At 33.7% G+C, this 25,943-nt stretch overlaps 1 protein-coding gene and 1 non-coding gene across 12 annotated transcripts in view; one reads left to right on the top strand and one right to left on the bottom strand.

The window, feature by feature from the left end:
- Phf14 (PHD finger protein 14) overlaps positions 1-25,943 on the top strand; it is a 284,212-nt gene that overhangs the window by 53,158 nt on the left and 205,111 nt on the right. For all 11 annotated transcript variants that reach the window (XR_010045211.1, XR_010045215.1, XR_010045212.1 and 8 more), the window contains 7 exons: positions 8,702-8,848; positions 9,480-9,750; positions 10,051-10,157; positions 12,043-12,138; positions 14,008-14,111; positions 15,897-16,028; positions 19,709-19,877. Coding sequence is in view for 8 of the 11 variants with exons in the window: in XM_063242147.1 (XP_063098217.1) it covers positions 8,702-8,848; positions 9,480-9,750; positions 10,051-10,157; positions 12,043-12,138; positions 14,008-14,111; positions 15,897-16,028; positions 19,709-19,877 (1,026 nt within the window). In the remaining 3 variants the exon portion in view is untranslated. The remainder of the gene's footprint in view (positions 1-8,701; positions 8,849-9,479; positions 9,751-10,050; positions 10,158-12,042; positions 12,139-14,007; positions 14,112-15,896; positions 16,029-19,708; positions 19,878-25,943) is intronic.
- Positions 12,616-12,717, bottom strand: LOC111758438 (small nucleolar RNA U13). Its single transcript, XR_002792613.1, has one exon. It is a non-coding gene; the product is annotated as a small nucleolar RNA U13 (small nucleolar RNA).

The following is a 25,943-nucleotide window of genomic DNA, read 5'->3' as shown; positions in this document are numbered from 1 at the left end:
TCAGTTATGACTGAAAATTTGTGTCATTGTGTTTTCATATTATATAGTTATTCTTAAAATTACTTACATTCCAACATCTACATAGTAATTTCTTCTGTGATTAAAGTTTATTATCATTATACTACTTTGAACAATGTTACACTATTATATAGAAAATTTTCATTTCAATATATTATTTATAGATATTAGTGATTTTCCTTCCTGTAATCTTTAATGGATTAGAATCATTCATGAGTGAAATTTAAAGGCCTCAATTTAGATATTGAGCCCCTTAACATGGTACTTTTAATATTTTGGGAATCAGGATTGTTAAGAATGAATTCTTGATGGGTCAAATACTTTTGACTGAGTTTGTCAAGTTACATTGTTTAAATTTAGTTATTTTACATGGAAATTTCAGTGGCTTTTGTATGACTATGTTAGACATTTAGTAGTTTAAACCTTATTTAAAAATTAACCTTGGATTAATTTTATAGCAGTTAATTCAGACTATAGTCTCTTAGACGTCACATTGTCTCAGTAGTATTTTCAGAACAAGTTTAGTTCTTAAAAAATTCACTGCTGCTACCTAGTCCAAACCACTCTTTATTGCCTAATAATTGAACTCTTGCAATTTTTGCTTTTCCAGAAAAGAGGTACATTTTTCAATATGAGCTAGATAGTCAATAGTTTAGGCTTTGCAGTCTTGTGGTTTGTTTGTCGTATATACTGAACTTTACCATAGTAGTATGAAAGCAGCCAAAAGCAATACATAACCAGTTGAGTGTGAATACATCCCAGTATAACTTAATTTGTAAAACAGGAAAGACCAGAGTTGACACTCCCCTCCCCCAATGTTGGCAATCCCATTTCAAGGAAACAAAGGCAGTGGTTAAGCCTGGCCAGTATAATCTCATTAAAATCTAAGTTAGATTTTAGCATTCTTTTGTTTAAAACCCTTGGACAAGGTTTTCCTTGCTGATGTGTGTGTTTTGATTGTTTATCTTTTTCTTTTTTTAATTTTATTTGGAAAGTAAAAATGCAACAGCACAAGACAGAGCAAAGCCAATCGAGACAATGCAGTGAAATTGGTACAGGATTTCACAGTAGGATACTGGGATAGGTACTATGGTTTATCTCGTTAACTTCATAATAGTTGTCCAGTCAATTAAGTATAGCATAATCAAAGCAAAAATAGAACATTATAAAAACCAATTGAGAGTACCTAGTAGAGCAAAAGAAACATAACAAAACAAAACAAAACAGTGAAAACAACCTTTGCTTTCAAACAGAAGATAGAAGGAAATCCCCCGTATTTGCTATACTGCATATGGTCATCCTCCCAAGAGATGCTGAGGCATATATCCCCAGTAGCTATGGGGTGGCGGGGGTGTGGGGTGGAGGGGGAGTGCTTGATTTTCAGCCTGTGTGGCAGTAGGCTTACAGGTAATGGTTCTCTTCCTGGCCCACACCACGGGTGTTTACCAAGAGGGCGGAAGAATAAGTTGCCTGAGTCCCACCATGGCTAGATCTTGGGACTGTTGTTCATCTTTTTCAAGATGTTGTATATCTTCTAGGCTTTCAGCTGCCTAAACAGTGTATTGACCATCTCAAATGATAAGTAGTATAATGCTCCAGCCTTATTTTATCATCACCAACATCATCATGTTTTTGTTTTTTGTTTTCAGTTTATTTCTGTATTTTTTTGTCCTTAAATTTGGTGTCTGATGTTCTCAGCATGACTTAAATACCTCTAAGAACTGTGCTTATACAATATAGTATTTAAAGCAAAAAGGGACGAAGGAAGGGATGAAAATTTCTCTTGTACGTATACTCTCAGTATACTTTTTGATCATCTTATGTGTTGAAATAGATTCCTTGTAGCCACTGTACTAGTGAGACTGCTGGAGAAATGAAATCTGATTCAATTTCTGTCAAAGAAATTGGTCTTTGCAAAGAATAATGCATGGGAAGAAAATTATTGGATGTCATCAGCTAACACAGTTTGCCACAGCTAGCCTAAGTAGCTAACAGTTTTTTTCCATTTTTTTATAGCATACCCATGTACTTATGCCAGATGAAATAGATCTTTGTACCAGGCATTAAAAGAAAAAAAGAAGAACCACTTGTTAAGAATAAAAAAAGAAAAACAAATATCACCTTTCCCAATTTCCCTCCTTTGCCTCGCACTAGAAAAAAATACAAACTTTTTGGGCATTGTATTCTTTGGTCCTGATCTCTTAACCCAGTTTTTCCTATTACAGGAGTGATCTCTTCTTCCAGCTTTTCTCTTCAGAGTAGGGCTTTAATAGTTGTTCTTTCCTTCCTAAGCTTTATTTCTAATGAGATTTTTTTTCACTTTGCATTTATTAGTGAGAGAAGTAAAAAATCAGAACAATGTTTAGTCAAGGTTACTTAAAATTTTTTTAATATATTTTATATGCATGGATCACCTGTTTAAACATTAGTTTAGTTTTTAGATTGTTATGGAAGGAAACAATATTTTTTTCATTGAAAAAGTGTATTCCAGAGAGTGAAAGGCAATTACTTTGCCTTTTGTCATTACAGCTCATACTGGTTATATAGCCCTACACCAAACTTTAATGAGTCTCTGTTTGTCTGGCTTTTCCTTAGTTTTTCCTACTTTTCTTTTTTTTCTCATGCCATTTTTTTATTCACACCTTCCAGACGTACGTTATATGCAGAAACACCCATTGTGATTGTTATTTTAAAAAATTAATTAAAATCATTTGACATGTATAGTTTACATATAATTGCCCACTTTTGTGTGTGTGTGTGCCAGGAATCAAGCTCATGACCTTGCACTTTTCAGGCAGCCATTTGTGACACTGAACTCTATCCATTTTTTAACAAATAATAAGTAACTACTCAGATAAAATCATGTCGGTTCTATTTTGTTTAATTGAGACATTGTACTGTTGTTCTGAAATAATTCTGTGACTGTTGTATCATTGTCTGAATTGGGATGTCTGCCATAAGTTCTTCTTTGTATCGGCATAATAACCCTCAATTTAAAGTAATGAATTTGAAATGGTAACAGTAAATTAAGACAATACAGAATAAAATAATAATTGTAGATCAGTAACTCTGAAATAGTGAAAAGCAGATCATGACTACTATTTTAGATAGACTGTTGGGTAAGAGAAGCTTCTGCTGCAGAATACATTAACATAGGCTCACTCTTGTTTCCCTGAAAGATACAGTTTTAACTATATATGTATTATATGTATTACATATGTATTAAATATAAAAGTGCAAGGTAGTTGGGCATGGTAGTCCATGCTTACAATTCCAGCAGGTGGGAGGCTGAGGAACGATGCTGAGGCAGGATGATTGCTCACAGTTTGAGGCTAGCCTGGGCTACACAGTGAGTTCAAGGCTGCCTTGAACTATATGGTGAGACTTTGTCTCAAAAAAAAGAAAAAAAAAAAAAGAAAAGTACAAGGTACAATTGGATAAACTGTTGTATAATTATTGAATTATGCATAGTTTGTATGAAAGAAATGCTGTGTTGGTTTTTAATAAGTCTGACATTCAACATTTTTGTAAATATGATGCCAAATTTAGTTTTGTTCTCCTGGATAAAGTCCTATTTGTTGCTAGGTAGATTAGTGTTAGTTTTTAATTTTTTTTTATTTTAAAGGGAATAGGACAGAACAATGAAATGAAACAAAACAGTGAAAACTTGATTGTGGATTTCAAAAATAAAACAGTAGGGAATCCACCATAGTTACTACATTGCATATTGTTATCCTCTGAATAGTTGCTCAAACTACCAGCTTTAGGTTTGCGAAGTCAATCAGACAATACAAGTGCTAGGTTGTTTTTTAACTTCAGTTGTTATCATCTCAGCCTGTGTTCCTCAGAAGCAGCCTGTTGCTTAAGGAGGAGGACAGGGAATTTCATTTTTTCTCCCTGCTGTGTGTGGTGGAGTGGCTTCCTTCCTGGTTCTCTTCTGGCCTATGTGGCCTCTGCTGGCTTATGGGAATAGAAAGGCAAGGCTTCTTTCCTGGAGTGTTAGTTTTTTTAATGTAAAGGTGAATAAAAATATATTTTTATGAGAGCTAAAAACTACTATATATTTAAAATTAGTTTATAAAAATATAATCCAAAATACAGTAACGTGTTTAATATAAATTTATATTTAATTTATCAAAATTGTAGGTACATTTCCTGAATATGTGAGTGGCTCATGAATTGATAAAATAGGACTGAGATGAAGCTGAGTGGTAGAGGGCTTACCTAGCAGGCATGAGAACTTGGGTTCAATCCTTGGCACTGAAAAAAGTGATTAAAATATTTCAGCCTTAATTGGTATAATAAAAAGGTGATCCCACAAAGTGGGAGAGAATCTTTCATATTATACATGTGATAAAGGGTTATTATCCAGAATGTGTGAAGAGTGCTAAATACTCAGTAACAAAACCCAAAAAGCCTGCTTAGAAAAGTAAGCAAAAGAAGATAAACCCATGACCAGTATGCAGACAAAGGTGTTCAACATCACTAATCTGTAAGGAAATCAAAATCACAATGAGATCTATCTCATGCCCATTAGGTTGGCTACAGCTTTGCAACAAAAGGAAAGTGACAAGCATTGCTGAGGGGATGGCAAAATTAAAAGCCTCTCATGCTGTGGGTGAGAATATAAATTGATAATTTATGCAGGAAGAAATACTAAATAGCTACTGGCTTGGTTTTTTATGTGGTGCATACCTTTAAAGGATAAAGTATATGTATTGGCAAATTTATTTTTCTCTTTTGGTTTCTGGGCTTCCAGCATCTGGACACTGTATTTACACTTAAAATTGTTTTTATGTCTGAAATTTCCTAAAATTTTCAAGTACTGGCATGGCAAATTAATGATAACTTGTTCAAACATATAGTTTACTTTTTTAGTCTTTGTTATCTTGAAATTTCAGACTTGACTGCAGACTTAAGAAATAAACTATAACTGTAGGATAGGAAAAGAATCATAAAAGATCTCTACAATTCTGCAGTTGTTACTTTAGCTATTGAATGGTTGCAGATTAATGAATTTTAATTAATTTTTAAAAATTAATTTAAAAATTAATTGGTCATTCTGCGTTTGATTCACCATATTATATGTTAGTCCACAAACATAATTCACCTAGTATTTATGGAGCAAGGATAGAGATGCTGTTCATTTATCATGGGGTTACCTCCTGGTAAGAACGTCATAAGCTGAAAATAATTGTAAGTTGAACAGATGATTAATAAACATAACTTGTTGAACATCAGAGCTTGGCAACGTGGTACTCACCTGTTCATGTGCTGGCTGGAAGCTGTGATTCATCACCACTGCTTCTAATATTGTGAGACTATTATATCTATATTGCTAGCCTAGGAAAGGATCAAAATTCAAAGTGTGGTTTCTACTGAATGTAAATGGCTTTTGTATCATCATAAAATGAAAAAATTTTGAGTCATTATAGGTTGAGCTTCAACTGTACAATAGTGGCTATTGAATTCATGTTCTAAGATCCATGTATACTAGTTGGCTTCCATACTCTTAGTAAATACTTGAGAAAATCAGTTTATAAACTGAAGAGTTTTATTTTGGCTTGCAGTTTTAGTTTACAGCCCATGACTGATCATTGGGCCTTGTGACTTTGGCCTTTGATGGCGCATTGTGATTGGAGTGTGTAATGGAGTACAGCTGCTTTCGTCCTAGCAGGGAGAGGACGAGCGTTCTGCAGTCCCATGCAGGAATGAGCTGCTGTTGCCTTCACCTACAAAGTCCCGCCTCTCAAAGTTCCCACCACTTTGAGCAGCACCAAGGTGGTGACCGAGGCTTTAACACATAGACTTTGGGGGGCGTTTCCATGTCCAAATGATGACATCTGTCAAGTTGTATCAAAGAGTGACAAACTTTGATAGACAGTACAATCCATATTTAAAGGTAGAATTACAGTACTCTGTGAAACCATTCATTCATTGTGATTGAGAACCTAGGTTTATGTGCAGAGGAGTGAGCCAGTATTGGGACAGAGGAATCTGTAAGGATATATACATGTCACTTTGAGGACCAGTGTCTTCCTAAGTGAAGAAACTAGTAAACAGAACCATAAAAAATGCTGAGTATGGACAAGTGCTGAGTATGGACAAAAATGATAGAAATAAAATGTTTCCCGGTAAGAATAAAAACTTTAGCTCCATTTTAGGCCTATCTTTCTTTTATTTTAGCTAATTTATATTTATTTATGTATTGCTTGTTTGGTTTTTTTTTTTTTTTTTTGAAACAGAGTCTTACTGTGTAGTTCAGGTTGCTCTTGAACTCATAATGTAGCTTAGGCTACCTCAAACTCAAAGCAAACCTCCTGCCTCTCACAGTGCTGGGACTACAGGTATGCTTGCCCTGCTCCCAGTGCTCCTAAAGGTAGCTAACCACCTTTTCATATTTTTTTTTTTTTTTTGTCTTTTTCCTTTTTATTGGTACCAGGGATCGAACTCACGACTGCCTGCTTCCAAGGCAGGCGCTTATGCTGCTGAGCTAAACCTCCAGCCCAACCTTTTCATATTTTAAAGTAAGAAAAAGTAGAGAATAAAGAAAGAAGGATATTAAGATGATGAAAAGACTTTCTAGTAAGATTACATTTATAAAAGTAAGCGGAAGAGTGATAAGTGACATGAATTTGTGGGGAGAGTCTTAGACACAGCAGGACTAGCATATGCAAAGGTCCTGAGATGGGAAACAGACAGTGGTTACTATAACAGTGTTAGGGGCTTAGATTGGTAACGGAGAAGGAAGGAATCATGGAGAGAACAGGAGGACATAATGCAGCACCTAAAGGAACATGGGAAGGACTTTGGGTTTTTACTTCAAGTTGAATGGAAGCTGTGAATTTTACATAGTGTAGATATGAATTGACCAAAGATTTAAAAGGACTGCTCTGATTATTGTGTTCCATGTAAATCATGGGTATGCAAGGGTGGTAGAATGGAGACTAGTTAGGAAGCTGTTGCACAGACTAAAGGGTGCAAGTAATAGAGATATATATGACAGAGTTTGTAGACTTGCTAATAGACTGTAGAGTATAATGGAGAAGAATCAAGTTGTTATGACCTAGGCTTGAGTGTCTGGTAGAGCTGATTTGCAGTTTACTGAGTTGGAGAAGGAGGAGCAGACTCACTATAGGAGAAAGTGAAATTGAGCACACTTTTCGACAGGATGGGTTCAAGATGCCCACTGCACTTCTAAATAGATTACTTGATAAGTATGTAATCTTGGTCCTTATGTTTACCTCATATACGAAAGTATGCCCTCTGTTCCTAACAATTCAGTTTCAACTTCACTTATCTTAAAAAAAAGAGTAACTATGTAAATCTGGGTGTTTGGGCGGAGATCTCATTCGACATTTATTTGTAGTTAGCAGTTTTCATCAAGGTTTGGAACACATCAGTAGAAAGCAGTGATGTGTGCCTGTGAATGTATGTTAATGCAGTCTCCTAACTTACGTTTTTGTATTTTGTTTTGATAGCTCTATGATGTGATTATTGAGGCCTGTTTTACTAATGAGGCACTGATGCCCACAGATGTTGAACAATTTTTTTGAAGTTGAAATAGTAACTGGTGGCACATAGATTTATATTGAGGTTTTTTATCCCAAAATTTTGTGATCTTATAAGTAGTACTAGACTGTATACTGTGACATCTGTGGCTAGCATACTACAGAATTTCCTTATGCTTCTTTTTTTTTTTAATGTTAAGGACACATTAGATTTTAAAAATTATTATTTTCTATTCTTTCTTACGTGTGCCTCTTTATTAGTGTTGTTTTTCTTTGGATTATAAATCCTTATTTTACTAAGAAACCCTTTTAAAATAACTTAAATAAAACTATATGGATAGTTTACTGATCCTCCTTGGGAAAGACTTAAGAATGAACTATTTATTTTGATAATGGCCACATTGCAAATTAATTTTTTTTGGTAACATCTTTAAATTATTTCTGTTTTTGATTGAATAAATTCTTTTGCACCCTACTTTTTATGAAAAATAAAATACACATTATGGCTAGTACATGAGAGAGAACTATATTCCCATTTGAAGTTATGTAAGGATATAAGACAGAAACCTAACTTGTATTAGTATCAGGGTTTGGCCTTCTTAATCTTCTTTCCCTTGGGGAGAATCTGTCCATGCATTACTAACCAGTTAGAATTGTCTGTCTTTGGTAGTCCTGTAGTTTTGAATATATAGAATTGTTGCTTTGCAGTATTAATCGATACATATAGAACTTCAGTATTTCTTGTTTCTGTTATTAAATCTTGATTTTTTAAAACTGAGGTTTTTTTGAGATATACACATACATCCAAGTAATGCATAAGATTTGCTTTCAATATTTGTAAATCCACGAGGTCCTTTATTTTCTTTTTATCTTTTTTGCAGTGCTGGGGATTAATTTAGGGCCCTAGGCATGCTAAGCAAGTTCTCTGCTACTAAGTTATACCTTCAGCTTCTTTAAGGGGGAAAAAAATAGCTTAGTTGAAATTTGAATTTGCTATATTGGTTTGTTTTTAAAGCAGAAATCTATCATAATGTACAAAAATTACTTCTAGAGTTTATTGTGAAATTATCCAAAACTAGGACACTCTTCAAAGAAAGAAGTTTTTCTTTGCTGTTAGGTTTTTTAAATTACATTTTGAAGTTAAAATGTTCCCCCTCTCTTTTTTTGTATAGGATATAGCAGATCCATTTTTTGCTTATTGTAAGCAACATGCAGATCGTTTGGACAGAAAGTGGAAGAGAAAAAACTACTTGGCTCTGCAATCCTATTGTAAAATGTCTTTGCAAGAGAGAGAGAAACAGCTCTCACCAGAAGCACAGGTATGAGGATCATGCCAAAACTATTTTCCTGTTAAGATTATAGATTACCGATCTTACGTGTTTGCCAATAAACATGTGAAATATAATTGTGAGATTTTCTTAGTTATCTAAGAACTGCTTTATGGTTGAGGTAAGTGGTGAGTAGGGTGTAGTTGAGTATGTTTCTTCTCAGGAAGTCAGTAGAGCAGCTATTTATAAAGTATATTTCCATATTGAAAAATATGGCTTAGAGGAAACTTAGAGCATAATATATTGAACAGGTATTTTTCAGTCTAGTTTCCACTTATGCAGAGAATTTGGTGAGTTTGTTCATCATTTAAAATGGTTTTCTATGTACAGTAAGTCAATCTGGAGAGACTATTGTAGTTATTGGGAAAAGTTCAACTTAATCAAATTAGTTTCTCACAATGCTGATCATAAAGTGCGACAGTTGTTACTAGGTGTGGCTGTAGATTGTTGAAACTCAAGAACTTTGTGGTATACCTTGATATTTGGGGACCATAGATAAATATAATTTGGCTTTATTAAGAGATTATAGTTATCCTTACTTTTTTGGAGCACAGAGGTAAAAATCATCAGGGCTGTGTTCCGTTTTATTAAATTTTAAAATTTATGTACATTTCTTTTATAGGCAAGGATCAATGCCCGGCTTCAGCAGTATCGTGCCAAGGCAGAACTAGCTCGATCCACCAGACCCCAGGCCTGGGTTCCAAGGGAAAAATTGCCCAGACCGCTCACTAGTAGTGCTTCAGCTATTCGTAAACTGATGCGGAAAGCAGAACTAATGGGGATCAGTACAGATATCTTTCCAGTGGACAATTCAGATACTAGCTCTAGTGTGGATGGAAGGAGAAAACATAAGCAACCAGCTCTCACTGCTGATTTTGTGAATTATTATTTTGGTCAGTATGGATACTGCTACATGCACATTTTCAATGAGAACAGTTGCTAATGAATAGTTGATAATACTGATAAATTTTAGAAATTCATTGGCCCTGTTATCTGTGTCAAATAAGGCATGTTATTTTCCTAAGTTATTGGCTTTTGTAAAATTGTAGGTTCATGTTTTTTTCTGTATATTTAAAAGTGTTGCAACAATATAGATTTATCCATGTGATCATCTGTATGGATAGTATTTTGTATATTTCTTGTGTCAGGTTTTACTTGGTACTAAAGTAAAATTGGATATTTAATTTAAATAGAGAGAAATATGCGTATGATTCAAATTCAGGAAAATATGGCTGAACAAAAGAATATAAAGGATAAATTAGAGAACGAGCAAGAAAAGCTGCATGTGGAATATAATAAGGTAAGTTGGCTACAAAACAGAAAGCATAACAAGACTTGATTTCTTCTGTGATTTTGTGGCATTTCTGTTTTGAAATTCCAGAACAATTACCCATTTCTCCTACCTTTCATTATCATCATTGTCTTTTCCTGAACTTTTTGTATATGTCAGGTGCAATTCTGCTGTCTTCACATATAGTAGCTAATCCTCATATGAATTCCATTGTGTGGCTTATGATTAATGTTCCCACTTTTAGAGGAAGAAACTGAGTCCTGAAGAATGTCATTTGCCCAGGCTCACATGTAGTTAAGTCACAGAACCAGAGTTTGAGGCTAAGACGTCTGACTCAAGTTCTTATTCTAAATTATACAATGTATTATAGAGCTTCTAAGCTTGTAGATGTAAAAAGTTTTCAATTACTGTTTTTAATCTCCAATTATGATGTTACCTTTAATTTAAAACAATTGTCTTTCCAATTTAAATTTTCATTATTACTTCTTCTAATGATGAGGGACATTTAAAAAAAATCACATAAAAGCAAGATGTCTTCCTGAGTGCTGGGATTACAGGCATGTGCTACCATGCCTGGCTGACTTATTGGGTCACCCCGCCACTTTACAAAATTAAGTTTATTGGTACATTTTAGATATAAATAATGATCACATTTATTTCAGGAAATTTGCAGCTGTACATAATATAACTTGACCCCCCCCCATTTGCTTACCCTCCCTCAATCCTTCCTCCTCTCTTTATTTAAAAAAGCTTTTTTTGCCTTGCCTTTTTTTCTTTTCCCTTTCTTCCTTTCCCCTTCCCTTCTTGCTAGCTCTCCTTCCCATTTTCACATATTCTCCCTGTCTAACAATATCTATTATATATTTTGGTCCTTATTTACACTTTTGGTTTCTTAAAACACACATTGTAGTTAAAGAGTGTCTGATTTATTTCATTAAAGACGATGGTCTCAGCCTCAGGATGTAGCTCAGTAGGTCATAGTACCTGCCTGGTAGCGTGAGGTCCTGAGTTTGATTCCTGGTACCAAACCAAAAAAAAAAAAAAAAAAAGAATGGCTTCAAAGTGCATCCATTAAACTAGAAATATTTCAAGCTTATCCTTCTTTATGGCAGAGTAGTGTTCCATTGTATTAAAAAAAACCCACGTCACCTTTATTCATTTTAGTTGATGAGCATTTGGGCTGTTTCCAAGATTTAGCTGTTACAGGCTGTGTGGCTATAAACATAGCTGTGTGTGTATTGCTGTGGTATGATGCTTTTTATTCTTTTGGGAAAATGACAAGGAGAATACTTAAGTTGAATGGAACCTCTTTTTGAGATATCTCCACACTAATTTCCATGGTGACTGTACCAGTCTCTGCTTCCACAAACAGTGAAGGTTTGCTTGTCCCCACAGCCCTGCGAGCATTTGTTATTGGTGGACTTCTTGACAGTAGCCATTCTTTCGGGGAGATGGAATCTCCTGGCTACTGATTATTTTAAAAAAAGCATTTTAAGTGATTAAACAAATCAGTAGGAAGTCTCAGTCATCAGCCACATTATAGTGCAAAGTGAAATTAGATTCAGAAGACCAAAGGATTCCTGTAGTTCAGTGATGTCTGCCAATTCACAGAAACTCTGAATCTTAGTTTTCTCATGTGATAGATGATGGAAATGCATCTTGATAGAGCTAATGATTAATTAGCAGAGTATGTGTGAAATTTTATAGCAACTGTAATGAAATGTGTGTGTATCAATAAAAATCCCAGCACAAAATATTTACATTCTGTTGATGCTGCTTAATAATTGGATAGCATTGTTTTAGTATATAGTGTTGTGAATATCTTACAAATATATGGATATAGTTGTAGATGTCCTTGGCCAGTTATTGATAATTTGCCTTGCTCACTTTGTAGCTGTGTGAGTCTTTAGAAGAACTACAAAACTTGAATGGAAAGCTTCGAAGTGAAGGGCAAGGAATATGGGCCTTACTGGGCAGAATTACAGGACAGGTTAGTATTTTTTCAATTGCTCTGTTTAATTCTTGCTGTCTATTTATCATTCTGACACAGATGAAGGATTCTGTTTTAGCAGAGCCAGTATCCTAGATCTGATAATGATTTCTGCGTCAAATGCATCTAGCACACAGGAAGCACTTACTGAAAACCTGTCTGTCTTAATTTGATTGTTTCAAGTCTGTCTTGTTTGCAGACTTTTTTCATTTGCTGCATGTGACTGACCGTCATTTGTGATGAGCTAAGATTTGAAAAATAGTTTCTTTTACTACGTTTTTTTTTTTTTTTTTTAATTTAGCAGACTTTGAGTCTTTGCCATTTTGTTTTTTTCTTATTGTGCTGTGTTTTAGGTGATCATTTTATCTGGATGTAAAACTTAAAATATAGACTAGAAAGATTCATTGTCATGTTTGGTTTTTAGCTGTTAATAGATAGGTTTGGAAATTTAAATGTTATACTTTTTTTTTTTTTCCACGTCAGATGGGTAATGTGCTGAGGTCGTAACAAGGTTCAAAGGAGGCACATGTCATGCATGGAGCATGAGCACCCAATCATCACACTTATGAACCTGAGGGTCAAATGTTACACTTTTAAAGTCTTATCTTTGAACGTTTTTAAGCTGTTGAAGTCCTTAATTGTTGAAAAGAATACTGCCAAATAGAATTTTTGAATGCCTTTTACTGTATGTGTACTGTGATACATTGCAGCTTTTTGCAAATAATTTCATTTTTTTTAGGGATGATGGATACCCACTCTTTATGGTTCTTTCACTTCAAAAGTAATTTTTTTTTTTTTTTTTTTGCAAAAGAAACCATTCAAAGAACAGATACTTTCATTGCGCTTGTTTCATATGTTTACAGAAGTCAAATTCATGGTACAACTTGTATAAATATGTTATTTTATGAAGTAATACATACTGATTTGTACTGAGCTGTGCTAATGTTGAAGTTTTTTTGTGTGTGTAACCTGTGTTGTGTATGTGACTTGTAGTAATTTATTTTTCAAGGTGAGAATGAAGAATAGTTGCCTTTGGAAGAATTAATCTTTGTTGCTACTGATAGGTTGATAGATGTTTGGAAGATTATATTATTTAATATTTGATATTTAGAAAATGTAATGTTGAGTACAAGGTCTTAAGTTTATTTGCTTTATTTGCAAGTCTGTCTCTTAGGGACTTCCTACTTAGTATAAAATATTAGCTATTATAAAAGATATTTTTATTTATTAAGTGACTTTTCACAGAGGTTTGTGAATTTCCTTGTGCAGTTATAAAATGCACAGCAGAAGTAGAATTCATTTACACTGTTTGCATAATACTTTTTTCCAGCTGGCTGAACAAATGTGGCCCACTGGGTTACTAAGAAATGACTTTGATAGATGGTTGCTGTCTAAGAAGCCAACATACTACAGATTAGTAGAAACCCAAAGAGAGTCTCATCCGCTTTGTTGGAGAGTTTGGTCCAATAAGATAATTTTTTTAATTAACCTATGGAGCACCAGTATACCTGGGATGTTGAGGAAAATAAACGACCTCAATATTCTTTTTGTCAAGTGTACTATGTTATTTTTAAGCCCCTGTATGCTTGTCCTTGTCTTTCACTTTTCAAACTAAAGCAATTTAATTTTCATAATGTTTTAGTGTACCACAGAAAATTGATAAAAGTGTGCAATTATAGGTTTCTAATGGAAGAAACTGTTAGACAAAAACTCCTCTTTTATTTCTTTTTGGCAGTGTAATAGCTCGTAAAGCAGATTTCTCCCTCACAATTCTAGCATATTTAGCTCACTCAAGTGGCAAGTAGAGGAAAATGTTGCTTTATATTTCATCCTTAAAACAATATATACTGCATTTGTTCAAATTAATAGAAGTTGAACATACCGGCAATTTTGCGAGCACCCAAGGAGAGAAAACCAAGTAAAAAAGAAGGAGGCACACAAAAGACATCTACTCTTCCTACAGTGCTTTATAGGCAAGTAATGAATTTATTGTTCGCTAATAATTACCAGAAAGAAGACACTTAATATTTTTTTGAGAATTACATCCAGGTCAGAATTTAAGTGGATTTGATATTAACCTTATCAAAGATACTTTCTATGTCAAATGATAGATTTTTGTTATTCTTTAATAAGAGAAGTGACTTTTTGCATCTTTCAATACCTGGGCATATGTCTGTATAAGTTCCATGGGAGTAATTCTATTTAGGGAATTGGAATATGATGCTTAAAAATGTGTTTTTGTCTTAAATAATTAAAAATGACATAATAAGTAGAAATTTATATTTTATTTGAATTATAAAGTTTGTGTTTTTAGATAGTGATGGATACCATATAGAATGTCTGAATCTTTTTTCTTTATAGGTAGTATATAATGAAGATAGATTTTTATTTGAGTCTGCATGTATGTTTTTCTTTGTTCATTTGCAGTAATTTTGCAATTACACCATCTAGAAATATTGTTATAATGTTTATTATAGTAATTTTACAGTCAAAAATCTGACTTTTTTGTGTTGTTATATTAGTTTAGAAAATGCAGTTGTGTATTTGCATGCATATGTACATATATATACAGTTGCACACATATATACACATCTACATGTACACAAATAACACCTACATATATACACACGTTCTTCCCAAAACTGTTGTCTTAGAAATAGCAGCATTATGATAGTATCAATCTCCTTAACAACTTGCCATTCTTTATTAGGGAGTTTCATAAGTCTAGCAAATAACTTCATAGGAAAAGCCTATTATTGTCTTAATGAATGATGTGAGCATTACTATGTAATGAGTGATGTTTTCCCAAACGTAGTTTATTTGAAATCATCAGGCATATCACCATACAACTGACTTTTAGGACTACAATTCATTTTTGTTTCAGCGTAATTTTTAAGTGATTTTTCTGTTTTACCCTGAGATCAGATCTTGGTTGTTTTGTTTTTCTGGGAATATTAAAATAAATATTAAGTTTAAATAATTAAGTTTTTAAAAATTAAAGTAAATACTGAATAAATATTGAAAGTAAATCCAAATTTCATTGTTCTTTTGTTCTTTCTGTACATGAATGGTTTTTCTAGTTCTCAACAACTTTCCCCCTCACATTGCCAATGTAGATATTTATATGTTAAGTACTGAGATCATGGTGCTCAAGTTCTCAACAGCTTGTCTTGTCCACAAAAGTGTTAGATTTTAAAAAACCAAAGAAAATTAATAGTAATAATTGTAAAACTTTCAAATATTTTCAAATATCAGTTAAATATTTTAAAGACTTAAAATCTGATTTTGAATAGACTTATTTACATATGTAGCTTATTTTTGTGTTCTTTGAAAGGTTTATAATTAACAGACAATAAACTGAATGTCATTTGTGAAGTAATTTTGCAGTTGTTGGAGATGTTTTAGAAGAGTGAAAAATATTTGGTTCAGATAATTGTTTCCCAAAAATGCAACCAGTTTTAAATGAATTTTTGCTACTAATTAAAATTAAGATGACATGGAGAATAAATAGTTTACATTTGCCCTTCTTTGAAAGGTTTGACTCGAGTTCATACTAGATCCACACCATGTTTTAACACTTTCACAGGTATTTATAACTAATAGATACTTACATTATAAAAAGGCCTGTTTTATAAGAAATGTTCGTCATAACAAAGAAATGTTAATTCAGATTAAAATTCAAATATTTGAAATGTTGAATTGGGTTATGTGTCACTATTACAATTTATCTAATCTTATTTACTGCATTTACTTTAAAGTTGTGGAATTTGTAAGAAGAACCATGATCAACATCTTCTTCTATTGTGTGACACCTGTAAACTTCATTACCATCTTGGATGTCTGGATCCTCCTCTTACAAGGATGCCAAGAAAGACCAAAAATAGTTATTGGTAAGTTAAATGAAAGGAATGTGTTAGGAACTATTTATTTTTTATTTTAATACTGTAAAAGGAAGTGTTACATTATACTCATAAATTTATTACGCTATTATGTGAAAAAATCCTAACAATTTTTACATGCCAAATGAATTTCTAGTTAATTTTGGCTATTTTGATATGTTAGCAGGTTGTTACTTAAGGCATAAATCTGTCTGGGTTTGTAATTTTTTTATTGTTAGGAGTTTCTCAGAAACTATATTTTTATTTTGTGTGAATTTATGAAATATATGAATTTTTGAAAACTTGCCCCATTTTTATGGTTTTAGTTGGAACTGGTATGTTATTTCTAGTCAGTGCCACCAGAATGTTTACTTCTGTTTTCATTTGTGTTATAGGTCTTTAAGATGTGCAGCTGAAAATTTAGAAACATTTCATAAATGTATATGAAACTTTTTTATTAATATAAACAAATTGGTGTTAGAGAAAATCTTATGATATCCATATTGAGTTTGGTTCTTTATTTTAGTCCAAGAGAGAGAGAAGTGTTCAATTTTTTAAGGAGAATATAGGAAATGAAAAACATTGGAATAAATATTCTTTTCCTATAAAACAACTTTCTACATTTAGAAAAGAATAACCCCCAAATCCTTAAATTATGCTCTCCTTAAAAAGAGGTGTGTGTTTTTCAAACACTTTGTTAAATGCTTGTAATCTCTTAAACCATATCTTGCTCTTAAGTTTAAGTATGTTAAATCTGTATTGTGGAAAACTGTATAATGGTGCTACTACTTATCTTTGCCCTACTCTGCATTCTATGATGTCATTTCGGGAGTGTGAAGTTGCCAAGGTATCCCTACTTAAAAATTGGCAGATGCCACAAATTAGAAAATTTTCCTCCGAGAGCCAGGGATGTGACATTTACTGGTGTATCACTTAGCTTTTGCTAATCCTTTATTAGGGATCTGTTACTCACCTCTTATTTGGTGAATGTCTCTCTAACTGTAATCTTTGGCTTGACTTCCTGCAAATACTACCAGTTTATTTTTCTCCTCTCTTGTCTCCCTCCCCTCTCCCTGCTCCTTATGTTCTTTTTTCTCTTCCTTTTTTTGAGATGGTTTCACTATGCAGTTCAGGCTGGCCTTAAACTTACTTTGCAGCCCAGGCTGGCAAGTGCTGAGATTACCATCATGCCTAGCTGGTATACATGCCTGGCTGAGTGTTACCAATTTCTGGTTTTGTTGTCTTTATGCTCTGGAAGGCAATGCTGTCATTGTTTTTTTTTTTTTAAACTAAATCTTCATTCTAACGTTAGATAGAATTACTGTGTCACCTTACTTTTCAGATTTTATTTTCTAATTCTGCTTGAATGACTATGTTAAGCACTTGCTATCTGGCCTTTTCGAAAACCACTTCTGATTTTATGGAGATGCTAGCTATAGCTCTGGATGCCTCCTGTTCAGTCCATCCCACAGTACTCACTGGTCTCAGCTGGGCTGATTTGAGGCACGTGACAGGAAGTAAAAAGTAGACAAAGATACAGATGTGATTATTAATGGAGAATGGGGAGGTAGATGAGTTCACATTAGATAGTCTCAAACTTTTCAGTGAAATGGAAATAGTGTGACCTGGAATAATAATGGGGGATTCAGAAGGGATAAGGTCATTTTAGCAACAACTATGAAACAGATACCAGCAATACTTGCTAAACATTCAGTGAATTAATTAGTGCTGTGATTATTTGATTTTTCTCAAATGATACTCAGCTGGTCTGGAGAAGAGGGCTTCTGACGAGGTAAGATGGATGGAACAAATGAAGATCAACTCAGGAATTTGGCAGAGGTAGAGGGTCCAGTGACATTGTGATGTAGGCTCTTTATTTTTTGCACTGATCCCTCTAGTATTTAAAATTATTTTTATCTTAGTTTATGTTATTTTGGGTTGTGTTACTATTGTTTTAAAATATATTATCTTCAAACTAACTTAAATTCTTAATTTAATGGTACTAGCGATTGACCAAGCCCTTTACACTAACATACATTCCCAGCCTATTTTATTTTATGCTTTTTTGAGACAAAATCTTGCCATGTAATCCAGGCTGGCCTTGAACTCCCTATATAGCCCAGGCTGTCCTCAAACTTGCGATCCTCTTGCCTCAGGTGCCCAAGTTATGGGATTACAAGGGGTATACCACCATGCCCAGATTTAGATTGTTTCTAAGGCAAGTCTAGTGGAATATAAGAAAATACTATAGGCTTGATTTATTAGAGTAGCTCAAATAGTTGATAACTTTGTAAACTTTAGTAATATTATGTTTATACCACCTCATTAGAATGTCTTTTTGAATTCCCAATAATTCAGCCCTAACATTAACCCTAAAAATATTTAATGATTCTTTATAGCTAAGTCTGTGGTTAGAATTCAGAATTGAAAGCTTTCACTTTTACAACCGAGTGTTAGAGTGATATTAAGCTTATAGTTTATGAATGGGAGGGATAAATTTTGATGGACGATGAATTACATGATAAGAAATCTTTATGAATATTTGAAATATGTTGCATTTATATATACTAATACAAACACATACCTTTTTATGTATTACAGTATAATGATTTTCATAAAGAGAACACTACAAATAAGACTTTTGGAAAATTTCTTTGGTCTGATTATTGTTTTAAGTTTGAAGAAAATATATGAGTAAAATTTTTAACCACTGACTGTAAACTTTCAAAATGGGCTTTATGACTGACAATATAAAGTTTTTTGTTTTTTTTTTTTTTTTTTTTTTTTGGTACTGGGGATCAAACTCATGACCTTGTGCCTACCAGGCAGATGCTTAAGCCACTGAGCTAAATCCATGGCCCGACAATATAAAGATTTTAAGCAGTCATTCTCTAGCTTTCGGTTTTCAAAAATTAGGCACTAGATACATGTAGCTATTTAAATTGATTAAATTCAAGCTCTGAGTTTTACCAGCCACATTTTAAGGGCTGAGTAGCCATGTCTGGCTCATGGTTGCAATTCTAGCAGCATGAAAAGTTCAAGAGTTTATTGTGGTCTAATCTGAAGTCTTAATATCAATAATTGTCTGATATTAAAAATAGTAATAGTGCTTCATAAATGCTGCTTTAACACCTTACTTTAGTAGATAAATTTTTATATTTTTTCTTTTAGAAGTAACATGGATAACCAACTAAAATGACCATTCCCAGAGATTTTTTTCTATAGAATTTTCTTTAAGTGGTGTTTTTAGCACAGCTTGCCATAACTGTGACAAGGCATAGAGTCAGGATCATGAAGGATTATAATTCTGAGATGTCATAGTCTTGTGTCACTTAAAGAAAAGTCACAATTTCCAAAGTGAAGCTATCTTTTAAATTACTGCTGGGGCTGAGGATTTATCTCAGTGGCATAAACACTTGCCTGGCAAGCACAAGGTTATGAGTTTGATCCCTGGTAACCCCCTCATAAAAATAAACAAACAAATAAATAAATTGTTGCTATATTGTTACGCACACATGCAGCTTTGTTGCATGAATTCTTACGATAATTACAGGAGTACATTGAGTTACTTTATATTTCGTGTTAGTCATTCTGAAAGGAGTCCATGTGCATTTCTGTATTTTTGTACTTACAGAAATTATAGTTAAAGCCAAAGATAATAAATATATCATTCGTACTTTTCTTTTATACAGGCAGTGCTCAGAATGTGACCAGGCAGGGAGCAGTGACATGGAAGCAGACATGGCCATGGAAACCTTACCAGATGGAACTAAACGGTCACGGAGGCAGATTAAGGAACCAGTGAAATTTGTTCCACAGGATGTGCCACCAGAACCCAAGAAGATTCCAATGAGAAACACGGTAATTTATTTCTTATTTTTAACAATTACAATAACATTTTGACTACTAATTTGAGGGGCTGAGAAAGTGGAGGATAAACATATACTTAAGACTTGAACATATACTTAGGACCTAAAGAAAGAAATTACTTTTTTTATTTATGTTTCTAAATTATAAATATACTGTTTTTCCCAGAGAGTTTGTGGTTTATATATTTAGTTGAAAGCATAATAATAATGAGCATCCAGTGTATCTACCACTCAGCTTAAAAGATCGGAAATTCCCAGAGCTTTGGTGATTCCTATAGATCCCTCAGCAGTCTTTCTCTAATCTCTTGTTTTATGATTACAGTTCATACCTGTAACCAAAAAATACATAATTCAGTCTAGAAGTTTGAATTTTATATTAAAGAAATCAAACTTTTCTTCTTTAACTTGATATTTTGACCAGTGTTGTATGGATTTGTTTCATGCTTACTAGTTCATGTAATTGTAGCTCATTTATTTTAACTGATGTTTACTTTTCTATTGAAAGAATAGATCATTGTTTGGTGTATCATTTTTTTGATGGGGTAGTTAGTTTCTGTGTTTTATTATTGCTTTGTGGTGGATATTCTTGTGAATGTCTCCTGTGGCAAGGTAAAACGAATTACAGTGTATACTAAGCATAGATTTTCTATGTGTTAAGCTGTCTGCATGGTTACTTGCTGGATAACGTCATGTTTCCCTTGCTCATGTACACGCATGCCTATTATGGATAACGTTTCTGTTGTTCCACGAACAGTGTTTAGTGCTTCCAAAGACATGCAAGGAAGAAAAATACGTTGTCTTCGTAGTTTGCATTTGCATCAGCACTAAAGATCTTGAACATTTATTCATGAATTTTTGGTAAATTGTATTTCTTCTTCTGGAAAATGTAACTGGAAATGTTTTTTCAAACTTCTACCTCATTGAAGAGTCTTTAAGGCCAGGCTTTAAGTCTTTCTTCCAGAAGTTGTGTTTATCATAATCAAATGCTTGGGGTTCTGTATCAATGTAAGACTATTTTAAGTAAAAGATAGGAGTTGTTCATAATATCACTATATAATTTTCTGCTCTGAACCTGTAAAGGCTAGCTCACACTTATGAATTCTTGGAGAATTTGTTTTCTTTTCTTCCTTGAGCCAAGGCAGGTAATTTTTAAAATCTAGATCTTCGTTTTGTTTGTTGTTTTTTTGAGAGAGGGTCTTGCTGTGCAGTTCCGCTGGCCTTGAATCACTTTGTAGCCAGGCTGGCTTTGATCTTGCAGTGAGGCCTCTGTCACCATGCTTGTTTCCAAAATCTAGATCTCCCTGAGGGAGATATAAAGATATTATTAGGGTTAGTTGTCATCATTTGATTTGTTACCTGTTTCATTTTTTCTCATTTGTTACAATTTTTTTAAAAAGATTCTATGTTTTAAAAATCCATAGTAACCCCTAATTTTTTTATCAGCTAAAAGTCTTTAAGGGATATCAATTAGACTACTTCATGCACTTCTGTGTTAGAAGTTCATTGAAATTGGTAAAATAAATCTGGGAATTGCTATACCTTAGATAATTGAAATATATTTCAATTATCAAACAGTACTTATTCAAACAGTACTTCTAATTGAAATATATTTCAATTATCATGAAATAGTTTACTTATAATTCCCATGGTTTAAAACATTTCTTGTTCAGCTTTAAAATTCATCTGTTTATGTATGAACTAGAGAGAATATTTCCTTTTAAAATAAACCTACTAATTTCTATTTCTAAAATATTTTCTATAGCTATTCAATGGAATTATAAATTATTTTTAAGATCTTAGAGAAAAGCTCTTATTCATATGTCTGCCTGTCAAGATTATTCTCTTTTGAAACAGTATGTTGCCAGTTTTTTAATTGTTAAACAAATCCTTCTGACCAGTATTATCATCTTTAAATTTAGAGTTATAGAGGGAAATTATGTACATAATCGTGATATTATGTCCAATCAGAGTTTGTCTATAGTTGTGTTACTTAAAAGAGCATCTTTTAAGTTATATTTTTAGCCTCCTTTACCGGATTGCTTTTCTGTATGAGAATTATAAGGAAACTCTTAATTTTGCTTAGTCCAGTTCCTTTCATTTTATTCTTTTCTTTATGTTTCTTGTCTGAAGTTTTTTAGATTTAGAGATATTGGTGGATTAAATACTATGGAAAGGATTACACTCCAATAATTTTAAGATATGCAGTATGGTTATTTTTCTCACTCATGAGAATTCAAATGTTATTGAAGCTCCGATAAGTCTTACTACTTAGAAACAGTACTTCTATTTTTTTACTTAATTTTGCATGTAAAGATTTTTAAAAATTGCATCACACACTACTGTATGGTGTGGTACTAAGTTTTGAAATGTGAACTACTTGCTTCAGGGTCGTGTTTGGGATGTTTGCTGGAGTGTAGACTTTGGATTCATTCTTCAGCTAACAAATTAGAATTCATGGGTTTGGGCTAAATAATTTCCTTAGGTGTTATGCAGAATAAAACTTGAAAACAACTAAATAATACTTACGATCATCTACCATTGTGCTTTCCTTCACATCTTCCCTCCTTTCCCCTATCAATTTAGAACTGTGTATTCATCTCAGATGCCCATTTTTGGATTGGGTCTTTGAATTTTGGGGGTCTGATTTTTTTTAGATTACTTATATGTTTTAGAGAGAAGTCCTTTGTGTGAGGGACAGTTCTCTAAGATTTTTTCCCAGTTGTGGGTTTTCTTTTCACTGTGCTAGAGATTTCTTTTGACATGCAGAAACTTTTTAGTAAGTCATGATCCCAGCTATTGTGAATTACCCATTCTGCTTCCTTTCTTTCCTTTCTAATAAAAGTGTTTACTATTAGAGCTCTTATTTTACATATAATGAAACTTGAATAACTTACCTTGGATCTTACAGATAGTAAGTAGCACAAAACAAATCAAACCTACATAGCTTGAATTAGTAGTAAATAAACATTTATGTAAGGTACAGTGCAGTACTCAACATTGGCTATTAGATACCATAGTTAGCAGGTATGATCTTTGTGTGGTGTTGCTCTCATCTCACACCAGAGTGTTCCTTGTTTCTTTCTTTTACATGCTCTCTGTGGGAAGCCAGGCACACATCTACCTACTGACTCGCATAACTGAGTTCATTTGTGTTTTGTCCTAGATGCAATCTTCCTTTTCTTTGTGCTGTCTAAATGTTAACAGTCTGCAATGGTCTAAATAGGTTGTATCTTATTGGATTTTATTATGTACGATAGTATAAGCAAAAACCTTTTAAAGACAAGAGATTATACAGAAACCATTGTTCATTTTCTGTTAGTCGATTCTAAATACTCTGTAATGCTGTCATTCTCTTAAATGGTTTTACATTGTTTTGATATATTTAATGCTACAGTATACGAAGTTATACTCAAGGATTTCAAGGAAAGAGACAATATGGTAACTACTTTTAGGTCAGGATTATCTGGTGGTGAAACACTATTCTGCTTAAATGGTTATGTTTTGATCTGCGCTGTTTCGCTGTTATGCCCTCTTTTATCTCAATCTCCACTCCATTATTTACTTTTTTATTTTTATCCTTTTAATTAAAGGAAAAATAAATAAAAATAGCAGGATATATAATAGTAACCCACTTTGACTTTCCATTATCTCGATTTAAAGCCCTGTATTACTCTCACCATCTTGTTTTTGACTGATGTTCCCCTATTCTGTTTTGCTGGATAGTATCAGGTTCGAAAGTTTAGGCATCAGCTATGAAGATAATGAGATTCATTATAACACCCATTCTCGTTGACTTTTATCTACTTTTGAAGACCTACAATGTCTCCAATGTTTTGGTTCTGTCGGTTTTGTTCTTTACTGTTTTGTTCAATTTTATTATAACTAATGATATAGGCAATTCTATTAGTGATAGCGGGAGGCATTATGGTAACCATTGTTGATCACCTTGTATTATGTTTTTACATTATCTATTATGTCCACCTTTTTGACTTGACCGATTCTGTTCTGTTATGTCACATTTGGTTTTACTCTCTTCCAAAAAAGTAATAAGAACCGTGGGAGCAATGAAACCCAAAATGTGTAATAGTCATTGTACAAAAGAGAGGAAAAGAAAGTGCTCTAAACTATATAACTGCATGTATATTTAAGTGTATAAGATAGAAAATGATATCACAGAGTTTTATTGGATCATTGAACAGAACTGTTTGCAGTATCATTGTTGGAATGTCCATTTTACAAGCTTTAATTTTGTGACTTGAACAATTATTTCTAAGATGACAATATGTTATCCATTAACTAGTGATTTCCTACTGTTGATTTTTTTTTTCTGTAAATCTGTATAACTTGTACCCTTTCTTTGCTTTTTTTTTTCTCCTTAAATAAAAACAACAACAACAACAACAAAAAAAAACAGTTCCCATCATTAGACCTGTACAGGACCATCTACATTACTCCTGTCTATTATTCTACCTTGAGGAAGGTGATATTAAAAAAGAAAAGAAGCCAAAAAAAAAAAAAAAAAGACTTTTAAGCACAAAACCATTAAATACATTGTATATAAACTACTAGTGTGTGTTTATTTTGGTTCTGTATTGTAGTTAGCTTTTTTCCTGTGAATTGTAGATACAGTGAAACTTTCCCTCAGCAGTGTGTACTTGTGTATTGAGATGGAAGATGGAGAGGTATGTGGTAGATCTCCTTCCTCCCTCCTTCTTAACTACCAGTTTACATAAAATGTTTGCCTTCTTGGGTCTCACCTTTTCTTACTAAACAACAAGTATTGTTTCTTTCTTTATAAATTTTTTTATTATTTTGAAGGTAATAAAATACAACAGAACGAGATGGAACAAAGCCAATTTAGACAGTATAGTGAAATTGGTATAGAACTTCAAGCAGGTTACCGGGATAACAGTAATAGGAACCCATAGTATATCTCGTTATCTTCACAATAGTTGTTCAGTCAGATATAGCAAAATAAAATGAAATACAGAACATTATAGAAATAATCAAAACAGAATATTGAATAGAGCACTACCATTAATCAGAATAAAGCAAAACAGTGGTAAAAAATGTTTGCCTTGAAAGAGATGGTAGAAGGAAATCCCCCTTATTTGCTATATTGCATGTGGTCAACCTCCCAAGAGGTGCTCAGATCTCTGGTTCCCATTTATTAAGGGGTGTGGGGAGGTGGGATGTTTCATTCTCAGCCTGTGTAAACGTAGGCTCACTACTGCTTAGCAGGGAGGTGAGCTGTTTGCTTGGTTTTTCAGCACCCTAAGATCCAGTATGGTGCAGATCTCAGGATACGCTGGTGGTTCTTGCCCTGGGGTGTCCACAGCTTGCCAAGTCACAGCCGTTTATCAGGGAGGGGAGTGGGTTGATTGGTTTCCCAGTGCCCTGAATTCCCGCATGGCACAGATCTCAGGACACACTGGTGGTTCTCACCCTGGGTTGGCCACAGCTTACCGAGCCACAGCTGCTTACCAGGGAGGCGAGTTGGTTGCTTGGTTTCCTGGTGCCCTAAGTTCCAACATGGTGCGGATCTCAGGAGTCACTGGTGGTTTTCACCCTGAGGCGGCTGTAGCCTGGCAAGCCTGAGCCACTTATCAAAGGGGTGAGCTGGTGGCTTGGTTTCCTAGCACCCTAAGTTCCAACATGGCATGCATCTCAGGAGTCACTGGTGGTTCTCCTCCTGGGGTGGCGGCAGCCAAGTATCTTTTTATGTGCTCACCTGGTTTGATTAGTGTTGAGAAATGTAGGGAATAAGCTCAGACTCTGCACTGTAGCATGTATTTTGTGCACAGCACAGTTGCTGTTAGAAGGGCATCTGCTTTTATCTCCTGATAAGTGGTTTTCCACTTACCATAGCCAGAGAGTTCAACAGGGCATAGAACTCTTTGGCAAGCCCTGTTAGGATTTTATTATTTAGTTATTGAGGAAAGTAATTGTTTTCCTTCATTCTACTCTGTTTTTCTTAATAAGGATTTATAGAAATCTGAAAGAGTATAGTACATTTTGAGATGATACTTTCATAGGATACTGTCTTCTACATTTTGTA

This window comes from Cavia porcellus, unplaced genomic scaffold, assembly GCF_034190915.1.
Source record: "Cavia porcellus strain 051 isolate PalLab524CR breed Dunkin Hartley unplaced genomic scaffold, mCavPor4.1 scaffold_2, whole genome shotgun sequence".
Taxonomy (NCBI): Eukaryota; Metazoa; Chordata; class Mammalia; order Rodentia; family Caviidae; genus Cavia; species Cavia porcellus.
Note: the sequence above shows the minus strand (reverse complement) of the source record. Positions and strands in the feature narration are given on the sequence as shown.